Source organism: Chenopodium quinoa, unplaced genomic scaffold (genome assembly GCF_001683475.1).
Source record: "Chenopodium quinoa cultivar QQ74 unplaced genomic scaffold, ASM168347v1, whole genome shotgun sequence".
NCBI classification, from domain to species: domain Eukaryota; kingdom Viridiplantae; phylum Streptophyta; class Magnoliopsida; order Caryophyllales; family Amaranthaceae; genus Chenopodium; species Chenopodium quinoa.
The window spans coordinates 1,372,235-1,393,721 of NW_018742393.1; the positions used below are offsets into that span (position 1 = coordinate 1,372,235).

Here is a 21,487-nt window from a genome sequence, read left to right on the forward strand (position 1 = left end):
AAAAAAAATTATTGTCAAAACTCATTATAACGAATATATAATCGTTTTACTCTATGTGAAACTAGTGGAAGTTAATGTTTAAAGGTAGCAAATACGAATATAATCTAGTATAATAAGAATAATAACGTCTAAAATGAATGTTTCAAGCTGGAAAATTAAGGTAATTGGTCACAGCCTTTTATGTTAGCACATAATTTATGGTGCAAAACTGTCTTGAATTGCAGCACACAATACCTGGAAATTTCAGCATAGACATGGAAGGCAATTCCAGTGCATAGTTCATTGTTAAACCACTACACTTACTACTAATCAAGTCAAGAGAATACCATTCAGCATTCACATGCAAACCGAATGCAGGATTAGGGGTCAGATTGAAATGTGAAATAAATACTTGCATATAGCTCAAGTACCTCCAAGTAGTGATTATAAAAGCAGCTACTTGGCAGCACAGTCGTCGTATTGAAGATGCAAGAAATCCATCCAACACCAGATTTTTGTAGATTTCTGAATACACAGTTGAGTAATAAGATTACTCATATCCTGCAAAAATGACAGACCCATCCATAAGATATGTGATAAAGAGATGAGAAAATTCAGAAGCCAAAATCAATTTGCTTCTGCTTACCTTAAAGAGAGTAACCGTGACAAGTACAGACTCCCAACTTAAGGAGATAAGAGGAGAGAACTGGTTCAAAAAATGTTTTCTCCTCTAGGAAATATTGCATGCATATCTGATTCTAAACAAGTTTTAACTGATAGAATTAGTTAACTCATTCTGCATCCTTGATATAATTTCGGACATAAGAAGGGTGTTTTGCTAATTATATTATGTTGTCCTTGTGTCTTTATCTAAAAGTTCAGTTCAAACTTCAGAATGCTTTTCAACTGATAAATAATTTTGAAAATGGCATATAACTCCATAATATAAAAGGGTAATTATTGAAACAATTTTGGCACTGGCTGATTACATAATTCTATAAGCAGAAAACACAAATAAATGCTAAATTTACAGTATTTTTATATTTTAGTTAAATAATAAAAAAAAATAAGTGGACAATTCAGCCACTACTAATCATGAAATATCAGCTGGACATTTGTATACAATATTTTCCTGAGTTCCTGCACACATATCTTGCAATTTTCAGCCTCATCTGCCCTCCATTTTAAACGGTTTTGCACAAACAACTCATCTCCAGACCTATCAGTAGCATATGCACTGAGATTAATCTTCTGGAGAGAATCGGTGCATTCAACAAGATAGGCAAGAAAGTCTATGGTATATACATCGGCTCTAAAGCCAGACAACTTGACCTCTTTAAGGTTCTTATGTGGAGACATAGACGGCAATTCTAGTGCTTCCATTTCCTTGAGAGAAGCTCTTGTTGGTGAAAGCTACAAGCCACGCAAAGAAAAAATAAAATCAATTAGGACCAGGAATAGGGGAATTCAGATTGACATGTGAAAGAAATACTTACATGTAGCTCAAGTAGCTCCAAGTATGGGGCTGCACTGATTATAAAAGCCGCTACTTGGCAACATAGTCGTATTGAAGATGAATTTGCATCCAACGCCAGAGTTTTTAGATTGCTAAACACACAAAGTTCCATAAAATTACTCATATCCTGCACAGATGACAGACCCATCCATCATGTAAGCATAAGTAGCCAAAAGATAAGAAAAATCAGTACGCTCAATGAATTTGCTTCTGCTTACCTCAAAAAGAGCAACTGAGACAACCATAGATTCCAGCTTAGGGAGATAAGAGGAGAACTGGTTGAAAATAAAGTTTTTTCCTCTAGGAAATATCGGGTGCATATCTGATTTTAAACCAGTTTCAACTGATAGGCACAGGGATGCAAGCTGTGGAGCATCCTTAATACATAATCTTACCTTATAACCTCCTTCATACATGAATGACACAAGATTTGGGGCCAAAAGTTCCAATTTATTTAAGTCATAACAACCCTGCAGCTTCAGTGATTTCAGCTTTAGGTGAGGAGCTGTATTCTTAGCATTAACTAGCCCACAATTATGCGTCAAATGAAAATTTTCTAGAGAGGAACAATTGTATAAAATTATGTCAAATACTTGGTCTGAAAGGTTTACAGACCTAAGTCGGAGATCTCTTAAAGACACAAAGCTTCTAACATTGGGAGAGGAACGATTTAATAACATCATCTCTTCTCGTGCAAACACATGGAGAGGAACATGATAATTGTCAAAACCTTCATGTCTAGGCCAACCACCGAAGTCGAGTTCAAGCTCAGAAACACGATTTCGAGTTGCAAAGGAAATCCATTCATCAATATGAGACTTAAATCTCTCAGACATTGGGTGCACAATCCTGAATTTATGCAACTTTCCACCATTAAATTTCTCCAAAACTTTGTTGACTCTATGCACAAGTACTTCAGTATAATAGGTTTTCTTAAGAAATCCAAAGTCAAGAATAGGGTATGATACCCATACATCAGCCCATCTCTTTGAAAGGATGCTAGTAGTTATTGCTTCCTTCAATGTTAATCTTGCCACAATATTTGACAGGAGTTCATCTGGCAAATCACTAATCCGGTCTTTCTCTTCAATTTTTTTGAATCGCTGAATTTTCCAAACACAATTGAAAAAAAAAAAAACATAAATCATGTTGCAAAGCACAAAAATTTAATCATAATACTATCAGTTTTGTTTGTTGCAAAGAACAAAACTTTAATCATAATACTATCATTTGTTTGTTGCAAAGTATTAAACTATAACCATAATACCATCAATCGTATTGTAATTTGCAAAGCACACAACTGTTACCCTAAATTGGAATACATTGCAAAGCATCAAAATTAACCATAACCCTCGATTTTTTTTGGGGCAACCCTCGATTTTGTTTCTAACAAAGCACAAAAATAAAACCATAATACGATAAATTAGATTCAAAGCACAAAATTGTGACCATAATACTATCAATTTTGTTGTTAAAAAACACCAATAAAAGCTAAACTGACCTTTAAATTACGAAGTAGAGGATGACCCAGAACACTTGAGTTGGCCATGCCTTTAGATTTTATACAAACTTCGATCCGGACCAATAAATTAATGCTGAAATCAAAAAGAAATTCCTCGACTTCAAATCTGATGGAAACCCCTATATTTTAGTTTTAATCTTATGTACTTTTGAAGGTTACTTGGAATTTATGTCCATTGAACTTGATTAAATAGCGAAAACATCAGGAAACTAATATAATAACAAGATAAATACTACTTGTACGATTACTAGGAAACCAAACCTATGACTAGTTTATTACGGGGTAAATCATATACTACCTGCGTTAACGGTTATCTGCAACATTTATAAAAAACGGTTGCTAACTATTAATTGCAACAAACTTATTTCTTTCCTAATTTAGTAACATTTTCTGTCAAAATGACCAAAATACCCTCACTTAAAAATTATTAGCACATAATACTACACATATCTACAACCCTAATCGAACTTAATTATCTAAGCTTTTCCTCCAAACAAATCAGATATCTTGGCAGATTTCATCTCTCTCCTCCATCTTCATCTCTCATCTTCTTCCAATTCGATCTTCCAGTTCATCGTCATCATCTCTCATTACCATCATCTTCTCAGTTCATCGTCATCATCATCTCTCATCACCATCATCTTCTCAGTTCATCGTCATCATCATCTCTCATCATCTTCTTTCGGTGGGTTCGTGGGTGGCGTGGATGGTGGTTCGTGGGTTCTGGGTGGCGTGTGGTGGTCTAGATCTCCTCCTTCATCATCAAAATCTCACTCCTCCTTCATCTAGGTTTTGTGGGTTTCGAGGGTGGATCTAGGTGTCGGTGATTGTGGGTCTGGGTTTAGGTCTAGGTTTTGTGGTGGTTGATTCTGAGGGTGGTCGGTGGCGTGGTGTTGGGTTGCGTAGGGTAGTGGGTGGCGTGGTGTTCGGTTTCGTGGTGGTGGTGGTTTAATTGTAATTAATTCATCAATTCGTGGTCGTGGTGGTTTAATTGGGGCTTTTGGGGTTTTGGTGGTTGTTGTCAGTGGATTTTGGTGGTTGTTTTCATTGGGTTTTAGTGGGTTTGGTGGTGGTTTCCAGTGGGTGCCTGGAGTTTCAGTGGGTTCGGTGGTGGTGGTGGTGGTTTACGGTAGTTTTCAGTGGGTTTGGTGGTGGTTTCCAGTGGGTGCCTGGGTTTTCAGTGGGTTCGGTGGTGGTGGTGTTTTACGTGGTGGTGGTTTACGGTGGGTTCGGCGGTGGTGGTGGTGATTCTGGGTTCTGGGTTTGGTTGTTTAGTGATTTTAATTAATTGTGGGTTTTTTTTATATTTGGATTAGTGCTTAAGTATATGCCCCTTATATTTCAATAATCATGTTTAAAAACTTTCGCCTAGGCCTCCGCAACCGGTACAATTGTTGCAAATAACCATTAACGGAGGAAGTAACTAGTTTCCTTTTTTTCTTTTTTTTTTTTAAGGACAATTTCCTAAAATAAATGAACTACCGTAAATACTACGTTGTGCGTATTAAAACGTGAACACGTAAGTCGAGACATTTCTTAATAAGCAAAACGAGGCATTTAAGTAATTTTTTGCCAAGTCTGAGCTCATTTTGTACCCACAAGGGCTGAAATAGGCTCCAAAACGCTTAACGGAAGGTTTTCCAACGCGCAAATCGAGTGGACCTCATTAACGGAATTTGCTGAATAACGGCAAGGTTACCGTATGAAAACAAAATGTATATTAGGATTACAGTGTAGAAAGTGATATATGTTAGAACACAACGTAGAAAAGTGAAATTAACAGGATTACTATATAGAAAAACCCAAAAAAATAAATTTAATAATATTAATAATATTGTGGTCTTGTGGGCGTGGTTTAACAATTTCTACTTTATTATTTTTAAAAAAAGGGGACCACAACATGCCTTTTTGAACTCAATCTAACATCATCAAATGTCAGAACTTTATCTAACATTTACTCGTAACTACAAAGTACGAAGTACTGAATACTTGTACTCGTACTTATTGAGTTGGATTCGGGACCACAACATGATCAAATCCTTGAAGTGTCTGTCAATGAGTTGACTCATTGTCATCAACTATCCAAAATTCCTAATACGGAAAGTTTATGACCCTTGGAGGTCACCTTACGAACACAAGAGTAATGAATTATGATGAGTTAATTTGTACTTCGTACAATGTAGTCTACCAGCTGATATGCCTGAAAAGGTTCAAGAAATTAAACTACTCGGTATAAAGTTATGTGTATAACACATGTTATTTTTATTTTAATTATTCCCATAATTGTACATTTGATTTCCATAAAATTAGAGTTGTCAAAAGCTGACCCGAACCGAAAAAATTTACCCGAAGCCGATTATTAACTGACCCGTTTGAACCCGAAAAAATGGTGACCCGAACCCGATATGACCCGACTTGAACCCAACCCTAGACCCGAGTATTTGAGACCCGAACCCGAACATGAACCGACCCGAAGATGACCCGACCTGAATATAACCCGTAAATTATTGACCTGAACCGAACCCGACCCAAACCCGTTTTAACCCGTTAAACCCGAATTTAACCCGACCAGTTACTAACCCGACTCGAATTCAACCCGACCTGTTACTAACCCGACCTATTATTAACTTGACCCAAAATTCAACCCGGTCTGTTACTAACCCAACCCGAAATCAATACGACTTGTTATTGACTCGACCCAAATTCAACTCGTATTGTTCTTAACCCATTTCGAACTCAATCTAACCTGTTATTGACCTGACCCGATTTCAAATCACCTTAAGTTCAATTTAGACACCATATCAATATATAGTTATATAGTTACGTACTCATTTCTAAATTATTTCTACTAAGAATATGATGTTCGCTACGCAAATAAGAAGATTATATTAAATGAAATTAATGACATCTTGTGTGTGTCATTTGTGTAGTTGTGTGCTTGTGCAAACGAGTTACTATGAGAAGTTCAATACATACGACTCCTTACATAGACTAATTATAGCTATTTCCTCATTTCTAAGTGTTAGAATATATTTAGCATATATTCTCTAATTATATTGTATACATCTTTATTATAGTAGATATTGACTAGCTAAATAAAGATATATACAATAATTAGAGAATATATGCTAAATATATTCTAAGTTACTCGTAAAGTCGTAACTTTGTAAGGCTAAAACTACTCTATGTACCCGAACCCGAACATGACCCGAGTTGTAAATGACCCCACCTGATTATACCCCGCAAATTATTGGCTTGAACCGAACCCGATAATGACCCGACCTGATTATAACCTGCAAATTATTGACTTGAGCCGAACCCGACTCGAACCCGAGAATGACCCTAACTCGTTTTAACCCTTAAAAACCCGAATTAAACTCGACCTATTATTTACCCGACCCGAATGTAACCCGACCCAAACCCGATAAGATGTATGACCCGACGTGACCCGACTCAACCATGACCCAACCCGAACCCGACCCGCATAGGTTACGACATTAACCCGAATTGACCTGACCCACGCTAACCCAACCCAAACCCGACCCGTTTACCCGAATTGACAGCTCTGCATAAAATCTATCTACTTTGTATATGATATATGTACGCATTATAGCAATTATTAATTAGTTTTTTGTTTTTGTTGTTCCACCCACTTCACCCTTTGGGCTAATTCGGATTCGGGCTCAGTTCTGAGTGGTTAGGTTTCAGTCCCCTCCCAATTGTTGCTGTGAGGGATCGAACACGCGGTCATCCCTACCAAGTGCAGCCTCAATCACCATTACACCAACAACCAATTAGTACAATTATTAATTAGTTAACACGAATGGGTTTAACTTTTAACCAAATCGAGTACTTTTTCTATTTAAAAATTAATGACACACACTCCTCTCTCCCCCCTTTTTTTTCTTTGACGTCTACACTTTCTTACTAAACTAGTACTCCTACAGCCATGTAGTGAGGCCAGTGAACACAGAGCGAACTAATTAAACTAGTACTCCCTCCGTCTCACATAGTCACATTATAATTCTTGTTTTCATATTTTAGAGACTCAAAAAATGTTAAGCCTCTTTCTATTTTTGGATAGTACATAAACACCATTATCCTCATTTTTTTAAATTTTATTCATTGAACTTTCTAATTTACCCTTGAATTATCCACTTACATTGTACTTTTTTCCACTCCATCTCTCTAACTTCCTTTCACAGAAGTTGCAAATCAATTACACCACTCTCATACACCTTTTGCATTTGTTCACACCAAATGTCCAATTTACCCCTACTCACATTTGATATTTATATTTTATTATCCCTCTTTTACTCTCTTTCCTATGTGTGTAGACGTGCATTGACTCAATTAAAAAAACAAAAAAAACATTATATTTTATGTTAATTTTTCTTTGTAACTAACTAAACTACTATCTCAAACAGTATAAATATTTACTTCTGACAATTCATCTATATAAAAAGAAAAAAACAGAAACTAAAATTACAAAGATCAAAAGCAAAAACAAACACAAAAGTGCGTTGGGAAGAGCGATTTTATCGGAGAAGAAAAGCAAAAACTCAAAACTAATGGCTGACTTAATAATACTCGATGGTATGATTACTTAGTTTGAATTCATTTTCTTTGCGTTTAGTAATTCTTTGCTTTTTATCTTGTTAATACAAAACTGAAGAATTGAATTGTAAAGAATACTACACAGATTTACACACTCTAACAAATTTCTTGAAAGTAAAATGTTTCTTAAGCATACTCCGTATTAACTAAAATCTTTGATTAATGCATTGATTAACTAACATCTTTGATTAATGCATTGATTAACTAAAATCTTTGATTAATGCATTGATTAACTAAAATCTTTGATTAATGCATTGAAGACACATCAAAAGAATTTCACCCACTGCAAGTTAATCAGCTTCAAGGACCTAAAGGAGCATACACTATCAAGAAAATCAGAAATGGGTATTACATTCGTCTAGATATGCCGGGGGTTAATGCAAATGACTTGGTAGTCGAAAAGAACCAACACCGCAAGGAGGTCTATTTTCGAGGTATTGCGAAACGGGTTTTACACAACCTCATATCCAAGAAAGACCTCGAGAGGCATTATGCAGTTACCATTAAGATCTACGAATGCTCTGATTTCAGTGAAGTACTAGTTGATCAGAAATTAATTGATGGAGTATGTAGAATATTGATTGTTGGGGTTAAAAGTGCTTCAGTTATGTTTCGTAGACCTAAGGTTGTAAATGTTTCTGGTTCACCTGAAGCTGCTCAGTACAATCATCATCCGTATAGTTTCAAAATTGGTATGACGTAAGACTTTTTTTTTTAAAAATAAATTGTTTATTTATTAATTTAAAAATTTAGATTTGACAACAGATGTTTAAATATTAATCATTGCATGCAGATGGAATCAGTGCAGAGACTGATGAGCATATCCCTGACTGCAAGTGTGGTTGCTTGGGAATCGCTAAGCTCAGATTTTATACTGGTATGGTGTTGATAATAATAATAATAATAATAATTAATATAATAATAAAATTAAAATTTTCATAAATCTATTTATCCTAATCCTAATGAATAAATTAAGCTGTAATGGTGGTGCACAATGCAGGGCCATGGAGCGAAGAGGATGGTCGTATATACCCGTACATAGATCCTGAGAAGAGCGCATTTGAAACAGAGTTCATACCCGCTGAAGACGGGTCAGGAGACTATTACCTATACAGTCGCATTGACATGCCAGGCTGCAAAAAACAAAATAGAAACCTGTACTTGGCTAATGATCGTACCTTAAAATTTGTATGCCACTCTTCTGATTTGTCTGAAATCGATGACAAGTTTCGATTTGATGACGCTGGAGGAAGGAGGAGTTATTGTTGTCAGATTAATTTGATTTGTGACCTCGGCGATCAAAGGTGCTGTTCCTTCAGTCAAGCCTCCAAACTAGTATTTCATCATGCAGGGGTATTGAGAACAATAATCAGAATTGAAAAAAACATGCCCTTCAAAAAGCAAAAGCTCAACCTTGAGAACGATTTAACAGGTATCTTTCTACATGTGGATCCGGTGCAAATAGCACTACCTGATGCAGCAAGTTTTGACTCTACCCAGGAAGAACAGGTTATAAGTCTTGCCACCACTAGGGAAGAACAGGTGAACAGGTTACGACAAAAATATAGTGTGTTTGAATGTTGCCCTTGTTGATCATTGTGTTAATTATGGGTAACTTATGTTTTTATGCAGGAAAAAGAGAGGAGAATTCAGGAACTCATTAAAGCTAATATTAAAGAGGGAATAGTGCGTAGTTTACGATGGGCCACTCCTGAAGAAATGAATATTGCAATGCAAGTAACTTCAAAGTTGCTCATGGCAAATGAGGCCATGAGACTATCTCAAGAAGAAATACCTGATGCAGCAAGTCTTGACTCTACCCTGGAAGAACAGGTAATAAATCTTGCCACCACTATGGAAGAACAGGTTACAACAAAAATATTGTGTGTTTGAATGTTGCCCTTGTCGATCAGTGTGTTGATTATGGGTAACTAATGTTTTTATGCAGGAAAAAGAGGAGATAATTCAGGAGCTCATTTATGCATCTCAGAAAAATATGGAAACTTCATTAAAATTTTATGTTGAAGCAAAGGAACTTCTAGCAGCCCACAGAATGTGCATGATTCGAAGTGAAGATGACAAAAAAACTGTAGAGAAAAATAACATGGAGTACGATTATGTTCTGATCCCAGCTAGTAAAGAGACTGCAACTATTGTAAAAAGCTATTTACCAGAGGAAGATAATTCCACCAACGAAGCAAAAGCTACTAAAGAAGAGAATGCGCCCAAAGAAAAGAAGAGGGAGATCATACTCTATGTTCCAAGGGTGTAGGAGCGGTGATTATCAAAGTGGGATGTGGAGATAAGTATGATAGACTATAGCTTTATGTGATCTACTTACTTGGTTCATATATCTTAGTTGAAATTGTTAATGCTACTGAGATTAGTAAGATAATTCCTTCAACACAGCATAAAGAATGCATTTACATCAGGGTGTTTACATTTACATCTAAATTGTTATGCTATTGTAAAGTCATTTACATACAACTAAGAAGAACTAACAGCAAGGCAATCATAATCACTGGTAAAAATTGGTGTATACATATTTGCAAATCCACTCACATGTCTTTACAAATATACAATCCGTAAATCTGTATATATAATTATCCAAGCAGGGTAAGACCATTATGGTATGGAAATAAAAGAATGGAGTTAGCATAACTAAACTTTTCTGAGGGGTTTGCAAGCAGAACAAACATGTACGAGTAACTTGGATGAACCTTTGACTATTTAAAACTTTTTAATTACCTTGTTTCTGAAATAGGGGAATTGTAAACACTTACAGGCCAAAATTGCACATCTGCACGAATTCCATGTCATTATCCACATACTTGCTCCATAGCTCCTTCTATTGATTCATTTTCAATATCAAGCCAAGGCTTCATGCTCCCACTAAAATGCATGACTGCTGCATTAGTAATTCTCACACTAGGATTATAACCAATCCCAAGGACATGTCAGGATTTGTCAAATGTCTTTGTTTTCGAGTAGAATGTAGCCAAGCAAGCTGGAAGGGTTCCTTGCTGTCACATGATATGGTCTTCATTCTAGAAAACATCATGTGAGCAATGAAGTCAAAAGAGGATCCAGCTCAAGACACTTGAGCATTAGCATAGAAATATAAATATTGAAGTAAAATACACAAAGCTCAGAAGGGAGACATAATCATACCAAGTTCTGCCAGTAATACTAATGGTACTGCTCTGTGCATTTCTCACGCCTCCAAGCTAAGCATCCGACCAAATATGTTCATCCCATAAGCCCATGCACACTTGCACAGGCTTTGGGGTTGAAGTCCTCCCGAATTAGATTATGAAAGAAGTTCAAGTACTATGAGTACCCATGGAAGGACCCAAAGTAACTCTCAACAGCACCATTCACCTTACCATCTAGATCAATGTTCCATAAATCAGTCAAATCTTTCTGAACCTCAACATCACCGTCCAAAAGCACAATATGGTGCAGGTCAGGATACATCTGGGGCAAGTAAAATCAGAAATGATTGAGCATCGGCAACTACTTGGTATCTTTAGTAGCATTTAATGCCTGGTTCTCAGAGTCATGAGTTTGTGACTTTGCTGATTCAACCAGTCTAAGCAATGGTCCATAAGATGGGTTCGCTTTGTCTGGTCTTTTTTTTTTTTTTTGGCTGGTCTTGTTGGTGAATGCTTATCCTCAGACACTGAAAGTCTTCCATTGGTTTCACTTCAACATGGGCTCCCCCTGTGCAAAGTCTCATCTTGAACCAAACCTTCATTGCCGCAACAATCTTCCTATCTATCACCACATGGAAAACATGCTTCCATGGCTCTTTTGCATTCTTCACCACTGAATACATAACAACTGATACAGCAATGACAATCTCTGAGTATATCGCATAATGATACAAGGTTGGGTCCTCAAACTCAGGTTTCGGCTCTTCATCCTGATACTTGGGCAAATCTCTCTACAACAAACCTCAAGCAAGAGAATGCTAACTTTTAGGCACAGATTTCGCAGCAATGTAGCTTGTAATTGCACCGTTCGTTTTTCGCTTTAACAAACTGCTCATAAACATTGTGGTGCAATTTAATTGATTGTCATACGACTCTTTCACTTCAGCAATCAATCATCAACCTTGCAACCTTCACTTCCTTCTCAAATTGCCTCAAGACATCCTCATCCACAGTGCCTTTAGTCTCAAACAAAGCAGCACAGCAAGCTAGTTTAGACAACGTATTTTTAAAAATTCTGGGCTAACTCATCAAAAAACTTTAGCTACCCCGAGTTTCAGCTGTTGTGCATAGGCAGCATAGGCATTAATTAACAAGCATGAAATGATCACGGGCTTGTTTGTAAATCAAGTCCAGCCTAGTTCTCAGCGGATCTAACTTCAAAGCTAAAAATGACCGATGAATAAATGCAATCCAATTGTTGGCAATTCCAGTTTCAGCCACCAAATCATAAGAAAAAATCCAATTCCAATCTCCATAATCTGTACAAATTCCAACAGCCACCAATTTATCTAGCCGCGATAATAAAACATACAGGAGACGAGAGCAAGCTAGGTTCATGTTTATCCTACAAAACTACATACCATTTTCACATCAAAATTCCACTCCCTCCATTAATCCATTCTAAACTATAGGAGAGAAAACAATTAAACAAACCCTAACATTCCCCTTAACAAATCTATCCAGCAATTTTTTCCAAATATTCCTCAAACACATTCTACTGCAAAATCCCACCCATTAACAGAGAACAAGCTCAGTCTTCATAGTCAGTTCAATGTACACTATTTAAAAGAAAAGAAACTCAATTTCAATTAAATGAATTATTTTCCCTACATAATCACTCACTACTGTCTAAATTAACAGAATCTGATTCTAAAAAGTAAAAAAAAATTTAAAAAAAAAAAACAAAATCCAACAAATTCAATGAGCTAATAAAATCATGTAACAAGCACAAAAACAGCATCATAAATCATAAAATCAATAAGAACAATAAAAAAAGGCAGCAACTTTCAAGAGTAAAGAAAACATACAGGATCTGAAGAAGATGGATAAGAAGATGTGAAGAAGAGTTAAGAGTAGCAAGGAAGAGGAGAGAGAATATGACGGAATATCGGGTATGACATTATGCTTCGTATACCCATCAAACCCGACCCGGACCCACCTCTTCCTCCTCTCTCAGCAACCGCCATTGTTGCACTTCTTCAGAGATCTCAATATACCCTTTTCAATGGATGATTCAAACCCGAATTTCAGAATCTGGGTTTTTGCAATTATCAGAGAAAAGGTGTATTTGAGTGTAAAATGAGAGTGAGAGTGAAGAAGATGATTTTGGGTTTGGGGAATTTTTGACGGAAATTTAAAATTATTTTTCTCAATCGATCATTCGATCTACCATGTCGGTAGTGGTTGTTGTTATTTACTTATTTAGAAGAAATTATAGTGTTTCTCAACATCAATTAGCGGTTTTGAGTTCCTTTTTTTTGAAGAAAAAAAAAAAAGAGTAACGGTTATGAGAAATTAGGATGTTGATACGTTATACGGGTGAAATTTCAAATTTGGCTTACTCGAATCTAGATGGTCAGACCTTATTTTTTGGATTTTCGGCTAGACCTAGGGGTGCTAATTGAGTTGAGTAGCTCGCGAGCAACTCGAACTTAACTCGGTCAAAATTTGACTTCAGTTGGCTGACTCATGTTCAGCTCGACTCAAGACGTTAACGAGCATGAATTTAAAGGCAAGCTCTGACTCGACTCGATAGGCTCGTGAGCAACTTGATAATATATTTTAGAAATATAAAATTTAAACACGGTTTTCATGATTAAAAAAATTTGACACTTAATAAGAGTTTATTTATATCATCAAAAAATTAATGAGTAAAGTTCTAATAATAGATAAATAAAAAGAAAACTTATATAAAGTGGGAAAAACAAAGGCATAGATATAATTTTACATTGACCAAAACCTTAATGAGCATATCGCGAGCTACTAGACGATACGAGTACTAATGTGCTTAGCGAGTAGCGAACACGAGTTGAGCCTGTTTCGGGGTTTTCTGATGTCCTTCGGGAGAGTTACAACACCAAGACTGGAACCGGACGCCTGTACCTGCAAAATAACGAAGACTCCTTGTGGTAGGAGCTCCGCCTCCGACGATCAAGTTAGTACCTGATTAAGGAGTAATAAATGCGGAAATAAGTGTGATTAGGTCTCTCTAGGTGAGAGTATTTAATGTGAGTAATCTCTGTTATGCGAGTTAACTTCCGTGTGTCCCCCCTCTTAATGAGGATTAAGGGAGGTATTTATAGCCTCGGGAAGCGTGCCAGTCTTAGGTTTAGGGTAAACCTTGGGCTGACTGGGCCTCATAACAGGATTGGGCCTTGGTGGCCGGGTTTTCCCATTTGGCATGGGTGGACACGTGGCGTGTCTCAACTGGTCCGTAGAGGACATATCTGTGACTGACACGTGGCAGGCTCCTATTGGCCCACATGGAGGACACGTGGAGGAACCTGGTTGGTCCATTTGTCAGACGGCGATTGGTAGATAAAAATCCCCCAATCATTTGCCCCTCACAGGTGGCACGTGACTGGTCACATGTCACCTGTGACAGGTGTCGCATGGTGACGGGCGACGGCCTGCTACAGGTGTCACCTTGCGGATGGCCGAGAGATTTTCCCGCCCAAATTTTGAATTTAGAAGCGACCCTTCGCCTTCTCACTTTGCCTATATAAGGAAGTGTTGACTTCAGTCATTTTCACATTTGAGAACTTTGCGAGAACATTCGGACCCCTGAACTTGCTCTGACAATTTGGACTCTTGTTGCCTACCGCCTGCTCTGACAAGCCGTTTGCAAAGGATTTCAGAATTTCTTCAACCAACACTCGTTCAGGTAACCGTCGGTTCTCTTTCTCTTAATTTTCTTGTTTTTTAATTTCTTTTTGAAATGGAACCCTGGAAGCACACGACACGACCTAAGTTAGTGATCAGCCGGTCACCGGGGACGGCTGAATCTAGGACTAGGAGTGCCGCCTGTCCTTTTCCGGACCCATCTTCGCCATTTATACATAGTCCGACCGTATCTGTGTCTATGCAGAACGTGATGGCTAGAACAAAGCAAACTGCAAGGATCTCAAATTCAGACGGCTCCTCACAAAGGGTGCCCATCAGCGAGACATCTGACCAGGCGCCAGATGTAGAAAGGATACAAAGCGGTTGCCAAGCCGTGAGTTCTGAGGGAGGGGCCAAAGTGGTCCCTTCCCATTTTACCGTTGACATGTCTGACCTTTCTTCTCCTCCTTCTAAGGGAGAGGAGGCGGGCCCCTCTGGGAGAGGGGAGGAGTCGTCCTCTTCAGACTCGTCAGAGGACGAGTCTGACTCTAGTTCTTCTGACCACGTCTCTCCAGGCTCAGAAGAGAGAAACAGCCGCCTACAAGAGGCGAGACTCTCTCATGCGGCTGAGAAGGGGAGCGACTGGGCCGAGCCGTCTGCTTCTTACAGAGAGGAGAACACCCCTTACTACAGTATGGTACCCCGGGGCCGGATCACACTGATGAAAGACAAAGTGGAGAGTTTTATAGCTAACCACAGAATGGGCCCTGGGTTTTTATTGTTCGTGCCGGATCCAGAAGATACTGTCGTCTGGCCGGCTGGTACCAGCTACGATGACGGCTGCTTTGGCTGCTATGTGGCGGCCATCAAAGCTGGACTGCGCTTCCCATTACATCCGGCTGTTCAGCGGATCTTGGATGGGTACGATCTTGGGTTATGGCAGTTAGCCCCCAACTCTTGGGTAAACGTACTCGGCTATGTGGCCGGGTGCGAAATGTATGGGGTGGAGCCAAGCTTCGAGGCTTTCGCCCACATGAATTACCTCAGCCGGACCCCAAAGTCAGGCGGTACCGGCTGGTATCAATTAACAAGCCACAGGGGCTACCTCATGACGAGAGGTAAAGCGAACAAGTGGAAGGATTGGCGGAACACCTTCCTGATCATCGAAAGTTCAGACAAGGAGCTGAACAAACGATTCAATAAGTGGAACAGGGATCCGCCTCTTCTTGCAGGCGGCCGCAGCATGCCGCCTGTTCCCCAAAAGGCTAAAGAAGAGATCCTGGACAAAGGACTCTTCAAGGTAGAGACCAGGGTGAACTCTACTTCAGGGGTACGAGAGCAAGTACCCCTTAACTGCGTCCCGAGCTTCAAGTGGCTCTATGACGAGTACTTCCTGGCCGCCTGTGGCCTTAGCAGTCGGTGCTCTAGAGGTAGCCGGCTTGACAAATACTCTGCTTTTTACATATTACTTAGGCTGAGTTTTATTAACTCTGTTGTTTATTTTTTGCAGCCGACGCTATGAGTAAGATCACTGCATCCAAGACGGCGGCGGCCATGTTGCGGGCCTCTGTCATGCAGCAGTCCTATACCGACTCCCCCAACAAGGGGGCACCCTTGGTGAGCTTTGAACCTTTCTCTTGTTGGAGTTGTAGTTGATACATATGCTAACTTTTTCTTTTTTTTTTTATAGTCGGGCACTCCAAGAGCTTCAACCTCGCAACAGCCGGACCCCAAGGCCCGGAGGACGACTGTTGCTAGCTCTCCTGGTTCTTCCAGGAAAACAGTGGCGGCTGAGAAGCAGCCGGCCACTTCTTCCAAAGCTCCGGCGGGGCCGCCTAGAGGTATGGACAAATTCCTTGTAAAAGCTCTAACCCGTGCTTTTTTCTTGAGTAAGTCTAACTTGTTTATTTTTACACTTGATGCAGCCGGCCCTCAGGAGCCAGACTTGGTAGAGGTTGCCAAGTCTATGATCAAAGCTGTTCCTCCATCTGAAAGGGAGGCGGTCAGGGGTTTCGGCACCCTTGACCTTGATGGTATTGCAGGAGTCCTTGCTGAGGTATACTTAACATTTTTTCTTTGAGTATTTGTTTTCCAGGACGCCTGTTATCTTGTTTAGACACTGACGCCTGTTTTTTCTTTACTTAGGCCCTGCTCCGAGTAAACGGCCTTCGCAAGCCGCTTGATCGGAAAAACAAAGAGGTAAAGGCTGCGAAAGCTATGGCCGCCTCTAACTGCGATAAGGCAATGTTTCAAATTGCCCAAAATGAAGTTCTGACAATTGACATTCTTTATTATCAGGCGCAGGCTGCCGCCGCTCTCAAGGCTGAGTTAGAGGCGGCCCAGAAGAAGAACAGCGAGCTGGAGGCGACCGTCTCCAATCTGAAGGCCGAGCTTAAACCTCTCCGCCAAAAGATGCACTCATACGAAGCCATGGAGAAATCCTTGGCTAACGTAAAGGAACGCCTGGTGTCCCAGGAGAAGAGTCTAACCAAAGAGCTCTCGGAGAAGGCCGAGCAAGAGAAGAGAGAGCTCGTCCGAGAGATGATGGAGGACTCTTCCCAGATCCAGCGTATGACCTGGAGCCGCCTCTTCCCCAGTGCCGACTTTGCTTCGTGGGAGAAAACTTACCGCCAGTGCTCTGAAACTTATAACCAAGAGATCCTGGCGGCTGCTGAGGACGAAGCATTGGAGGAGACCTTGGATGGGGACGAGCAACCGATAGTGGCGCTCGTGCCACTTGGGGACAAGGCATCGAAAAAGGATGCAGCTAAGGCCGAGTCTAGCAAGAGAAAAGCTGACCAGGCGGACGCTGCTAATGCTGAGGACTTGCCCCATTAAGCTTTTTTGTATTTTTCACGGCCTGCGTGCCGTTTGCTTGTCTTTACCCGGCCAGGGGGCCGGGGTTCTGAATATTTATTTTCTTCATTAATGAAATCTCCTTTTCTCTGAATCAAATTTGTCTAAGTGTTGAATATTTGATATTTCATTGTACACTATACCGACTGTTTTGTATGGCCGATTGTAAACAGGTACGATTGTAAACAGGTACGATTGTAAACAGGTACGGATGGTCCACCTATGCCCCTGGACGACTGGTTGTCTGTTTCTAAGCTGGGCAATCAGTCGGCCATTTATTCAATCAAATAAGAACTTGGTTCCTTGTTATGTTTTCCGGCTAGAGACTAGGCCGTCTAAGCCAACTGTTCAATATACTAAGTTTGGTACTTAGTTTATTTTGTTAAGAGATGGCTGGTCGTCCGGTTTGACGGCTGCATTGTAGCAGGCGTTAAAAAGGACTTCCAACCAAAATAGGTACGCCTGTTTGGAAACAGGCGGCCGTCTTAAGTAGACAAGTTTCTAAGTTTTATGCTAAGTTTGAGAGTGACTATGAGTTAGCATGAGAATAACTCAGTCTCCGTCACTTTTTAGCTTGAGTAGTAGAGGTACCAGGCGGTTTAGGCCGGCTGATCCCCTTGATTTGCCAATGTTTGTTGGCTATTAACCCAAGTAGTGGTAACCCAGTAGGAGTAGTGGTTCGAGTGCCCCTGTTTGCCAGAAAACAGGCGGTCTACTTAAACTTTTTAGGCTCCATACCAAGTTTGAGGGAGTGACTATGAGTTAACGTTGGTGTTTACTCAGTCGCCGTCACTGTTCCTTGAGTCGTAGAGGTATCAGGCGGCGGAGGCCGGCTGATCCCCTTGATTCGCCAATGTCTGTTGGCTATTAACCCAAGAGGGACCCCCTGAATTTATCCCAAGTAATACAGGGAGTCATCCGACTCAGATGTCAACTGCTACCACTGAATGGTTAGTGATAGAGTTATCCTTGTCTCTGAAACGGCTACGTGGTTGCCCTTGGGGACAGTCGTATAGGTGCCGTGTAAGTAGTTTATAGAACAATGTTCCACCCAAAAGGGAGCTGCTCTCTGCGACGAATTTCATCCGGAAGGATGCCGTCGGACGCCTGCTATAAGGTTGGGACAGGTCGAATTGAATTCAAAGATTAGATCAGTTGGCTAGGCGCCTGGTCTGATCATCATTTTTTTTTTTTTTTTATTGTTCTTGGTGAACTGTATTATGTGAGGTTTACCGACCATTAAGGTACAGGCGGAGTGACCCTTTGAAGATAAGAGCAAAATACTCAATGGAGAGTAGCCGACTGTTGGTCAGTTGGCATGCCCCTCTTTAAGAAATGAATATAGATGGAGAGTAGCCGACTGTAGGTCAGTTGGCGTGCCCCTCTGAATATGTAATAAAACACTCAAATGGAGAGTATCAATTAGAACATGGAGAGTAGCCGACTGTAGAGGTACAGTCGGCATGCCCCTCTTATTACAATGTTGAGTAGTTCTTGACTACATTTTTTCAAAAGAAATACTTCTTAAGATTATCTATGTTCCAAGTTCGAGGTAACGGCTGGCCGTCTAGTGTTTCCAGACGGTAGGTTCCGTCTCTAACCTCTTCATATATTCGGTAGGGACCTTCCCAGTTGGGAGTTAGCTTGCCAGACTCGTTAGCCCTACCAACTGCTTCCATTTTTCTAAGTACAAAGTCTCCCACTTTAAGTGGACGCCTGTGCACTTTTCTGTTGTAGGATCGAGTCATTCTCAGGCGGTAAATTTCATGGCGCAAGACAGCATTGCCCCTTCTTTCAGGAAGTGAGTCTAATGCCAGGCGCATGGCTTCCCAGTTTGCCTCTTCGTCGTATAGCATTACTCGAAGAGTCGGCTCGTAGTGTTCTATTGGAAGAACAGCTTCCGCACCATAAGTTAGGAGGAATGGAGTTTCACCAGTCGCCCCTTTTTCAGTCGTCCTAATGGCCCAGAGAACATGTGGTAGTTCATCCGCCCATAGGCCGCCTGCTCGTTCAATCTTTTTCTTGAGACCGTCTGAGATGATTTTATTAAATGCTTCTACCTGGCCGTTTGCTTGTGGACGGCCGACAGATGCAAAGCAGTGTGCGATTCCTTGGTCACCCAACCATTTTTTGAGAACAGGCGTCTCAAATTGGGGACCATTATCAAAAACCATAGACATGGGAACTCCGAACCGAGTGATGACATTTCTCCAAATGAATGAAATTACATCCTTCGTCTTGATTCCCTTTACGGCCTCCGCCTCTACCCATTTAGTGAAGTAGTCGACGGCCACAAGTATGTATCTTCTTCCGCCTGTAGCAGGCGTATATGGACCCAAAATATCCATGCCCCACTTAGCAAACGGTAGGGGGCTTTGAATGGTGGTGAGGTCAGTAGCCGGACGGTGAATTAGCTTGCCAAACCTTTGACACTTGTCACACTTTTTTACCATTTCCATAGCATCTGCTTCTAAAGTGGGCCAGAAGTAGCCCTGGCGCCTTGCCCGTTGAGCAAGCGTCCTTCCACCTATATGTGAAGCACAGTAACCAGAGTGGAGATCATCTAGTATCTCTCGTCCCTTTTCTGGAGTAACACACTTGAAGAAAGGTTGTAGGTACCCCCTCTTGTGAAGTACTCCCTTTATCATTTCAAAATTGGTGGCTCGTCTTTTCAGCACTGCCGCCTGATGATGATCATCCGGCAGGGTACCGTTTGCCAGATATGCCCTGATTGGATCCATCCAGGTTGAACTTCTGTCTAAGATTCCAATAGGGTCTTCTTCAATGCTTCTCCTCTCCATTACTTCCCAAAAAACAGTTCGAGGAGTATCACAGGAGGCGGACGACGCTAATTTTGAAAGTGCGTCCGCCTGGTTATTTTCTGACCTTGGCACTTGGGTCAGATGGAAATCCTCTAGGGGGCCGACTGCTTGACGGACCGCCTGTAAGTACTTGATCATTGCCGGATGGGTTGCTTCATATTCGCCGTTGTATTGACTCACTATCAGTTGCGAATCGGAACAGGCGTCTATTTTCCTTGCCCCTGCCGCCTTGCACATGCGGATTCCGGCTAATAAAGCTTCATATTCTGCTTCATTGTTTGAAGCCTGAAAACTGAAGCGTAAAGCGTACTCGTACCTGTCGCCTTCTGGCGACTGACATATGACGCCTGCTCCACAACCGTTTGAAGTAGAGCTTCCGTCCACATATACTTTCCAGACTTGGTCTGGAACCTGAGAGTCAGGGGGACGAGTCATCTCAACAATGAAGTCAGCAAAGGCTTGCCCCTTCACTGCTTTTCTTGGCTCGAAAGTAACTTCGAGGCTCTGTATTTCTATGGCCCATTTGATCATTCGGCCTGACGACTCCATGGTGGTCAGTGGCCGCTTGATAGGTTGATCTGTATACACGACGACTGCATGTGCCAAAAAATATGGTTTCAATTTTTTAACAGCCATGAAGAGTGCAAGACCAAATTTCTCCACTAAGGGATACCTCAACTCCGCATTTTTCAGTACGTGACTGACAAAGTAGACCGGGAGCTGACAGCCGTCTCTTTCAGCAAGAAGAACAGCGCTTAACGCATGATCAGAGACAGCCAGATACATGTAAAGTGCTTCCTTGGGCAAAGGGCTGACTAGCCTCGGCAAGGAATGCAAGTGAGCTTTCAATTTCTGGAAGGCCGATTCAGCATCCGGCCCCCATTCAAACCTTACCTTTTTCTTTATTGCCTGGAAAAAGTATAGGCATTTGTCGCCTGATCGGCTTAGAAACCTTCCCAAGGCCGCCAGACAACCTGTTAACTTCTGAACCTCTCGGACGGTACGAGGCGACTGCATGTCAATGACCGCCTGTACCTTATCAGGGTTCGCCTCTATTCCTCTCTGATTGATAAGAAATCCGAGAAATTTCCCAGACTCAACTCCAAAGACACATTTCTTGGGATTGAGCATGACATGGTGCCGCCTGAGTGTGGCGAAAGTTTCTCGGAGGTCCGCTAGATGATCTGTCTGAAGTTTAGATTTGACAATCATATCATCAATATATGCCTCGACATTTTTCCCAATTTGATCAAAGAACACAGTGTTTATCATTCGCTGGAAGGTGGCCGGGGCATTTTTCAGACCAAACGGCATGACCGTGTAACAGTATAACCCTTGATCAGTGACGAAGGCCGTC

General features: G+C 40.8%; 1 protein-coding gene and 1 pseudogene across 1 annotated transcript; both read right to left on the reverse strand.

Annotated features, from left to right (window-relative positions):
* Positions 1-920: 920 nt before the first annotated feature.
* Positions 921-3,532, reverse strand: LOC110703120 (F-box/FBD/LRR-repeat protein At1g13570-like). The gene is made up of 4 exons (XM_021880874.1): positions 2,997-3,532; positions 1,714-2,598; positions 1,476-1,622; positions 921-1,392 (listed from the first exon to the last, which is right to left on the reverse strand). The coding sequence occupies exons 1-4, from the start codon at positions 3,042-3,044 to the stop codon at positions 1,069-1,071; spliced, it is 1,404 nt and encodes a 467-aa protein (XP_021736566.1). The 5' UTR covers positions 3,045-3,532; the 3' UTR covers positions 921-1,068.
* Positions 3,533-9,622: 6,090 nt separating this feature from the next.
* Positions 9,623-13,102, reverse strand: LOC110703130 (annotated as a pseudogene).
* Positions 13,103-21,487: the final 8,385 nt, after the last annotated feature.